Below are 9,365 nucleotides of genomic sequence, written 5' to 3' on the forward strand. Positions count from 1 at the left end.
AAAAAAAAAAAAAAAAAAAAAAGAGCCGGTCAAAAGATTCGGTTCGTTCGTGAACGTCACAACTCTATCTCCTTCCACTTCCTCTCACTCACAGGCTGCTCGGACCGTTTCCTTGTTGACGTTAAGTTTCACTTTGGACGAACACTGACGCAGATCATTTTATCCCCGGAAGTTAATGTGAGCAGTTGTTAATCTTTTTTTTTTACTCTTATTCTTTTATACCTGTCGTTACTGTAGAAACCGTAGTAGGAGTTATTGTGCTGTTAGAGCTATAACTGTAAAGTCTTGGCGGACTTCCAATATTTAGAATCCGCCATGTTGTTTCGTGGTGATGGAAAAGTAGAACCAGTTAGTTAACGGTCGTTGAACACGTAGTTGCTATTTCTACGCACAGCCGCGGTGATTCATTTGAATTAGACGCTGCACGCGGGTTCTGTTTGATAATTAATGGTATTATAATAACGGTAATGTGATATTTTTCAGCACGTTGAATCTTTCTGTAGATGGATTATCTGTAATAATACTATCAAACATAATAAGTTTGTGTTTGATATGGGAGAGTTGTTGTGCTCCATGTAGTGGACGGATAGTAGTAGTAACCTAGGTGATGTCGGCTTCCTCTATATGAAACAGAGAAGAAGAGTCAATCAGTGGAGGAGCAGCTGATATTTTTTATGTGCAGATGAATGATGTGTGTTTCTCTCCACATGAAGGTAGGAAGTGTGTGTGAGCTGATGTGGATGTGAACTCAGCAGCATGGATCAGTGTGAGGACAGAGAGGAGGGAGCCCCTCCCTCTAAAACCACTGTGTGCGGGAAACTTGAGAGCCAGACCGGAGCTCAGAGGTGAGATGAGGATCTCTAACTGTCCATGATTCTTCTCCATGTCAGAGCTCAGCTCTCAGATCACTGCTTCATCATTATTCACACTCAAAGCTCTGTGTGTGTTGTGTTCAAGTCCAGAGCAGCAGCACAGACCAGACTCTGCTGGACCTGGACTTGGACCTGGACCTGGAGCTGGGGCTGAGCCTGGAGCTGAACCTGGAGCTGAACCTGGGCCAAGCTGTGTGTCCATAAAGAGCAACCGATCTATTAGTCCTCCTCTGAATTTCAGACAGTCTGTCGATGGAAGGTCAGAATTTTAAAAAATTGTTGCTTTTATTCAAAGATTGAACATGTTTTTCACCTGCACACAGCTGACCAATCAGCAGGAAGTTGTGTGCTTCAGATGCTGTTCAACCATCGGACAAAGACCTCTGATGGAGTAAACTGATCCCTTAAAATGTTTAAATGTCATTTACTCAGTGACACTTTACTGGTTCATTGTCATTGTTCATACTGAGCTGCCCAGTACAACCGGTCTGATTCAAGCAGACACTGAGCAGCTCCACTGGAGCAGCAGGTTGTAGGTGCCTTGCTCCAGGGCACTTCAGCAGTGTTCAGTGAGGGAGAAAGAGCTATATGGAGGGTTGGTGAAACACTGGGCGGAAAGCAACAAAGAGCTGCAGAGAGCTGTTGATTCTCAGTGGGATCAGCAGGACTAGTAACCCTTACCACTACAGGGAGTCGTCTGACTCACTGTTCACATCCAAACATGACTTCATGGACCTTAAGCTTGTGTCTGTCTCTGTGTGGACAGACATAATGTGAACTCATTCTTCATGATTCCTCCACAGAGTGGACCAGGAGAGCTCAGAGGTTCCCAGTGGTCAGTCTGCCCAGCAGCATCAAACACAGCTGGACTCCTTATTTATGGTCTGTACATGTACAACTACTGTGTCATCTGTTGTGTTCACAATAATCTCCATGTTGCACTTTTCAGACCAGTGGATTATCAGTCTGTCCAACATGGATCTGATGTTTGGGTCCATGGTTTTAGTTTGATAGTGTCATTTATATAGTTTTCTGTTCCAGCTGCTGGAGGAGAACATGGTCACTTTTGTGAAGAACGAGCTGAAGAAGATCCAGAGGCTTCTGAGTCCAGATTACCCAGAATGCTCAGAGAATCAGAGGGAGGATGAGGAGGTGCTGGATGGTGAGGATGAAGAGGCATTCCTGAAGATCACAGTGAACTTCCTGAGGAGAATGAAGCAGGAGGAGCTGGCTGACTGTCTGCAGACCAGTAAGAGGATTTCTCTAAAGATTTAGCATGGTGGAGAAATTTGATATTCTCTAATATCTCAACACAGAGGGAGCGACATGCATTCTTTAGGGAAATCAAAAGGTCATTGACTTTTAGGTCACTTAGGTCATTCTTCATGAATCACTAACATTCTTTGTTTTTCTATTTAGGAACGTCTGCTGGAGTTTGTCACCATAAACATAAACGTGACCTGAAGAAGAAGTTCCAGTGTGTGTTTGAGGGGATCGCTAAAGCAGGAAACCCAACCCTTCTGAATCAGATCTACACAGAGCTCTACATCACAGAGGGAGGGACAGGAGAGGTCAATGATGAACATGAGGTCAGAGAAATTGAAACAGCATCCAGGAAACCCGTCAGACCAGAAACAACCATCAGATGTCAAGACATCTTTAAAACATCACTTGGAAGAGACGGACCAATCAGAACAGTGATGACAAAGGGAGTGGCTGGCATTGGGAAAACAGTCTTAACACAGAAGTTCACTCTGGACTGGGCTGAAGACGAAGCCAACCAGGACATACAGTTCACATTTCCATTCACCTTCAGAGAGCTGAATGTGCTGAAAGAGAAAAAGTTCAGCTTGGTGGAACTTGTTCATCACTTCTTTACTGAAACCAAAGAAGCAGGAATCTACAGGTTTGATCACTTCCAGGTCGTGTTCATCTTTGACGGTCTGGATGAGTGTCGACTTCCTCTGGACTTCCACAACACTGAGATCCTGACTGATGTTACAGAGTCCACCTCAGTGGACGTGCTGCTGACAAACCTCATCAGGGGGAACCTGCTTCCCTCTGCTCGCCTCTGGATAACCACACGACCTGCAGCAGCCAATCAGATCCCTCCTGAGTGTGTTGACATGGTGACAGAGGTCAGAGGGTTCACTGACCCACAGAAGGAGGTGTACTTCAGGAAGAGGTTCAGAGATGAGGATCAGGCCAGCAGGATCATCTCCCACATCAAGACATCACGAAGCCTCCACATCATGTGCCACATCCCAGTCTTCTGCTGGATCACTGCTACAGTTCTGGAGGAGGTGTTGAAAACCAGAGAGGGAGGAGAGCTGCCCAAGACCTTGACTCAGATGTACATTCATTTCCTGGTGGTTCAACTAAAACTGAAGAACGTCAAGTATGATGGAGGAGCTGAGACAGATCAACACTGGAGTCCAGAGACCAGGAAGATGATTGTTTCTCTGGGAAAACTGGCTTTTGAGCAGCTGCAGAAAAGAAACCTGATCTTCTATGAATCAGACCTGACAGAGTGTGGCATCGATATCAGAGCAGCCTCAGTGTACTCAGGAGTGTTCACACAGATCTTTATAGAGGAGAGAGGCCTGTACCAGGACAAAGTGTTCTGCTTCGTCCATCTGAGTGTTCAGGAGTTTCTGGCTGCTCTTCATGTCCATCTGACCTTCATTAACTCTGGAGACAATCTGCTGTCGGAAGAACAATCAACCTACCAGAAGTCCAAAAGAGAAAAAGTTCAATCTGCAGAGACACACTTCTACCAGAGTGCTGTGGACAAGGCCTTAATGAGTCCAGATGGACACTTGGACCTCTTTCTTCGCTTCCTCCTGGGCCTTTCACAGCAGACGTGTCAGAGTCTCCTGCAAGGCCTGGTGAGACAAACAGGAAGTAGCTTTCTGACCAATCAAGAAACAATCTGGTACATTAAGAAGAAGATCAATGGGGATTTGTCTGTAGAGAGAAGTATCAACCTGTTCCACTGTCTCAATGAACTGAATGATCGTTCTCTAGTGGAGGAGATCCAACAGTCCCTGAGATCAGGAAGTCTCTCTCCAGATAAACTGTCTCCTGCTCAGTGGTCAGCTCTGGTCTTCATCTTACTGTCATCAGAAAAAGATCTGGACGTGTTTGACTTGACCCAGTACTCTGCTTCGGAAGAGGCTTTTCTGAGGCTGCTGCCAGTGGTGAAAGTCTCCAAGAAGGCTCAGTAAGACATTTACTCATTTGGCAGTCACTTTTAGCAACTTACAAATGAGGGCGTAAGTGCTAAGCACCACATCTATTAATAATTTCAAGGAGATAAACTAAAGGAGTTCACCAAAAGTGCTTAGTAAGAGCTAGTTAGACATGTTAGGTTGCTAAAGGTTGTTAGGAGAGGAGAGGAGAGTGCTCTTGGAGGACACAAGTCTTCAAGAGGTTCTTGAAGATAGAGAGGGATGCCCCTGCTCTGATAGCATTCAGTAGCTTGGTCATCATTAGGGAACCACAGATGAGACAAGTCTGGAGTGAGATTTCCTTGTGTGCAGGGAAGTCAGTGCCAGACGACAGTCTTTGGAGAAACACAATGGTCGAGAAGGAGCATGAGGCTGAATGATTGAGTTCATGTAGATGTAGCAGACCCAGAAGTCACTCTGAAGGCACCATTAGTGACTTTATTTCGGGCAGCCATGGGTTGCCAGTGGAGGTCAAATAGTAGCAGAGTGACATGTGCCCTTTTGGGCTAATCGAAGACCAGACAGGTAGGTGCATTCTGGACCATCTGCAAGGGTTTCACTGTGCACAGATGGAGGCCTACCAGAGGAGCATTGCATTTGTGGAGTCGCGAGATAGCCATGGCCTGGACCAAGATCTGGGTGGCGTAAGTCAAATAAAGGCCTGATTTATTTGATGTATAGAGGAAAATTGTCAGAGAAGGATAGCTGGTCAACAAACATGACAACCAGGTTTCTTGTGACCTTGGTTAGGGTAAGGGATGAAGAGGTAATTTTGATATTGATATCGTGATGGAGAGACTGATTGGCTGGGACGACTAGAGTTCAGTCTTAGAGAGGTTTAGTTGAAGGTGGTGTTCCTATATCCATGCGGATGTGTCATTGGACCCAAGGAGGTGATGTATATTGCAAAGAGGAGGTTTCCTAGTACCAGCCCTTCAGGCAGTGAGATAGGATTCAAACCAAGAAAGGGCTTTGTCCAAGATGCCCGTGTCGGAGAGTACGGATATTAGGATGTAGTGGTTCACTCTATCAAAGGCTGCCGATAAGTTCAGCAAGGTATGAACTGAGGACTGACCTTCAGCTCCAGCTGCCCTTAGGGCTTCTGTCGCAGACAACAGAGTTGTATCAGTGGCCACTCTTAAAGCCAGGGCCAAGGCATGAGAGCAATGTGGGGAGGGGTGTCCCCATAACCAGCGGAGACCGGTTGTCTCTTTGAGGTTCAGAGAATTGGCAGCTGATGGCCACGACCTTTTCAGTGAAGAAGGAGGCAAAGATATCGGCTGAGAGTTTTGTGTCTGGTGGGGGTTGTGGAGGATTGAGTAAGGTAGAAAATAGTTTCCGAGTGTTTGTGGTTGCTGCTGATCTCATTGTAAAAAGCAGTTTTGGCATTACTGGTGTTGGATGAGAAGAAGACTAGGAGTGCCTCAGAGCCCTTGAGGTCAGCAGGGTCACTAATCGTGTGCCATTTTTTCCCAGCAGATCTGAGATAAGTATGCATCTTTCAAATGGTGTCAGTCAATCATGGGTGGGGCAGGTTAGAGCTGGCAGGTTTGGTGGATGGAGGACACAGAGTATCCAGCCATGAGGTCATAGCAGAGAATATATCCACAGAGTCTATCTATGTGGATATATTCACCATTATATTGAGATACTGGTATCTTTTCAACAAAAGACAAAAAATGTTTAATTTGTTTTTCTTTTTCCTTTTTTATCGCCTCTTCAGACTGAGTTTGTGTAACCTCTCAGAAAGAAGCTGTGAAGCTCTGTCCTCAGTTCTCAGCTCAAAGTCCTCTAGTCTGAGAGAGCTGGACCTGAGTAACAATGACTTGCGGGATTTAGGAGTGAGGCTACTGTCTGCTGGACTGAAAAGTCCACATTGTACACTGGAAACTCTCAGGTCAGACCACTTTACAGTTTTTCTGATTTATTTAGGAAATTGAACAACTGAGGGAATTTAAAGTGTTCTTATATTTGGCCCTGAATTAAAATACAGATCTCTTAATTCTAACTTACTAACTAAATTCCTGTTAGCCGTTGTGGAAGCTAGTTGCCCTAGTTGAACGAGTTGTTAAGATCTTTGCTCTTTCTGTCTTTCTATAAATCCAGACTTAACATTAAGGGTAATGACTGTTTAACATAAATGGCATATGTAGTTATATTCAGTATTTCCTCCTCAGACTGAGCGGCTGTAACCTCTCAGAGAGAAGCTGTGAAGCTCTGTCCTCAGTTCTCAGCTCCCAGTGCTCTAGTCTGAGAGAGTTGGACCTGAGTAACAACAACCTGCAGGACTCAGGAGTGAAGCTGCTGTCTTCTGGACTGGAGAGTCCACACTGTACGATGGAAACGCTCAGGTCAGTATTTACTGATGTGTGCAACTGATGACTATTTACACTTTGATTTACAGTAATGGATAAACAGTTCACCTCATTCCTTATCGTGTTGTCTCTGTCTATTTATGTGATATTCATACTGATACTAATCGCTTTAAATTCATACTGTTGTATAACATAACAGAGGGCAGGGGGATCACTTTTGTACTGACTGAAAGCAACAATTTGACTATCATTTATTTACAGGGCAGTGTAACTTCCAACTCCCCGTTGTATTATTTTTTAAAGAGCAAGGTGGTCTGATAGACTTCAGATGTTCTCTGACACTAGAGGGTGACACAGGAGTGGATTTTCACTCATGTCCAATCCTACTCCCACAAAGAGATTCCTGTCCCGTCCTGTCCCACAAGAATCCCGTGACCCACAGGAATCCCTGAAAAAATATTTGTAAAACCGGTTTAAAAGCAGTAATTTCTCTGTCAAAAGTTTACATCATAAAAAAAACATATGACCAAGTGTTGACAGAGGGTTCCTGTGTGTCGTTTTGTGTGTCCGCAGTCTGTCAGGCTGTATGATCACAGAGGAAGGCTGTGCTTCACTGGCCTCAGCTCTGAGTTCCAACCCCTCCCATCTGATAGAGCTGGACCTGAGCTACAATCATCCAGGAGACTTGGGAGTGAAGCTGCTGTCGGCTGGACTGAAAGATCCAGACTGGAGACTGGACACTCTCAGGTGTGGTGTAAGGATAGAGACCGAAACCCGGTATTAAACGGGTCCTGGGGCTAAAGTTTGAAAGACCGTAGTATTGATAAGCTCTAACGTATCGGCTCTGCTCTCTGCTCTGGAGAAATTATGAAAATAGATTTCCATTTTATCATTGCAACATAAAAAAATCATTGCACATTTTATTATATCTTCTGGTGAAACTACTGCACAGTAAAAAATACTGTAGAAGAACCTGGCAACCACAGAAAATTACTTTTGAGATGCTACTTTCAAGTGTATTTCTTGATATGTTTGGCTGTTCCTTTATCAGGTTATAACAGTGTATGAGAGCCATGTAATGTCCATGTGTGCATGCTGAAAAAGAATGTCTGACCCCCCCTCCTCCTTTCAGGGTGGAGCCCGGTGGAGTCCGATGGTTGAGACCAGGTCTGAGGAAGTGTAAGTGTGTTTGATTTGATTCATGAAAGCAAAGAAACACATTCAACCATCTTCAAACTGTCTCATCACTGATGTCATGCATAAATGATCCGATGATAGGTCAATAACTGCAGCTGTGTCTTGTTCTCTCCATCAGATTCCTGTGAACTCACTCTCGACGCAAACACAGTAAAAAGAAAGATCAAACTGTCTGACAACAACAGGACGATGACACACGTGGAGGAGGATCAGTCGTATGCTGAACATCCAGACAGATTTGACCTTCCTCAGCTGCTGTGTAGAGATGGTCTGACTGGTCGCTGTTACTGGGAGGTTGAATGGAGAGGAAAGGTTCACGTATCACTTAGTTACAGAGGAATCAGCAGGAAAGGAGATGGCGATGACTGTGCTTTTGGAATGAATGAGCAGTCCTGGAGTTTGTTCTGCTGCGATGGTGTTTACTCTGTCTATCACAATAACAGAGGTACATCCATTCCTCTCCCCTCCTCTTCCTTCTTTTTCTCCTCTTCCTCTGACTCGAGCAGAGTAGCAGTGTATGTGGACTGTCCTGCTGGCACTCTGTCTTTCTACAGAATCTCCTCCGACTCACTGATCCACATCTACACCTTCAACACCACATTCACTGAACCTCCTTATCCTGCTTTTAGAGTCTGGCCTGGTGCCTCGATGTCTCTGTGTTCAGTGTAGTAGCCACATTCTAACTGTCGAACAGATATTTCAGTCTGTTCGTGTGGGTCTTTTTCACACACTGAGTTTGACTTTTTTTTAAAGATTCTGGCTGTCATTTTTTTGTCTTTTCACAATAAAGGTATCGCTGTGGATATCAGTGTTTTGTCATTCATTGAGTATATTGAGCTCACACTTCCTGCCCATAGACTCCAGCTTTCCCATGTTGCCTTCCCTACCTCATGAAAATATGACAATTATTGAGTGTAATACATGAATAATCCTACAACCCAAAATATTAATATAATATGTAACATCGCATTTATAATCTATACATCACGTATGCCGTGTTTGTTTCTGATGGTAACTGCCCAGCAACCCCACCATAGGTAGGTGTGGGTTTAGAGTTTTCCAGTCACTGGTTCCATCCTCAGATGCCTCAGTGAACGTTCAAGTCCAACACGCAACGTGGGAAACTTCTAAAACTGTGGTTGAATGATGTAGAAAGCTCCCAACTACCATCAAGAGTTTGAGTTTCGAAACCATAAGCGGCTGGATTGTAATGTAAAATAGATATTTTTTATTAAGTATTTTTTTTTTTAAATAAATGATGAAAATGTTTTGCATTTTTTACTCTTTTAAAGTGTCTAAGTGGTTTCCTGTTTTTCATGTTTTATAGTAAATCCCCAGGCTGTTAACAACACTTACTGGGGATATTTTAAATACATATGTAATGTCCATCATTTGCTTTTGAAATGTTGTCTTGAAACAATAAGCAGCTGACGTTCTATGTAAATTAGATGTTTTTTTTAATAAAGAGTTTTGTCTCCTGTCTTGAGCAGTTTTGTCATTTGCTCGGAACAAGGCCCAGAAAATTCGAGCCATCATTTGTTCAGGAAGTTCATACTGCTTCCGTCTGGTCGCAGGTACAAACTACTAAGACGCAGAATAGATTCAAGAACTCTTTTGTCCCTGCTGCTGTTGGTTTACTAAATAAATTGTGATTTTATATGGTACTGTGAGGGAGCTGGCGAGCATCCCCCCTCACTAATTGGCTAAAACAGGAAGTTTATTTTTTTTGTTGTGCTTTTATTTTGGGAACC

General features: G+C 44.0%; 1 protein-coding gene across 3 annotated transcripts; it reads left to right on the forward strand.

Moving 5' to 3' along the window:
* Positions 1–30: 30 nt before the first annotated feature.
* On the forward strand, positions 31–8,417 carry LOC111670284 (NLR family CARD domain-containing protein 3-like). Of its 3 annotated transcripts, none has more exons than XM_087179521.1 (11): positions 31–177; positions 714–845; positions 958–1,131; positions 1,676–1,754; positions 1,914–2,121; positions 2,292–4,095; positions 5,826–5,999; positions 6,280–6,453; positions 6,991–7,164; positions 7,550–7,596; positions 7,733–8,417. In XM_087179521.1, exons 2-11 carry the CDS (start codon positions 757–759, stop codon positions 8,281–8,283), a joined length of 3,474 nt encoding a protein of 1,157 aa, XP_087035647.1. In that variant the 5' UTR covers positions 31–177; positions 714–756; the 3' UTR covers positions 8,284–8,417. The 3 variants fall into 3 exon arrangements, with proteins under 3 accessions (XP_087035647.1, XP_087035649.1, XP_087035648.1); XM_087179523.1 differs by lacking the exon at positions 31–177 and adding an exon at positions 258–464; XM_087179522.1 differs by lacking the exon at positions 31–177 and having other exon boundaries at positions 258–845.
* The last annotated feature ends 948 nt before the right edge of the window (positions 8,418–9,365 follow it).

This window comes from Seriola lalandi, unplaced genomic scaffold (assembly GCF_002814215.2).
Source record: "Seriola lalandi dorsalis isolate HSWRI2012SDOR001 ecotype SW California unplaced genomic scaffold, Sedor1 jcf7180002054850, whole genome shotgun sequence".
Lineage (NCBI taxonomy): Eukaryota > Metazoa > Chordata > Actinopteri > Carangiformes > Carangidae > Seriola > Seriola lalandi.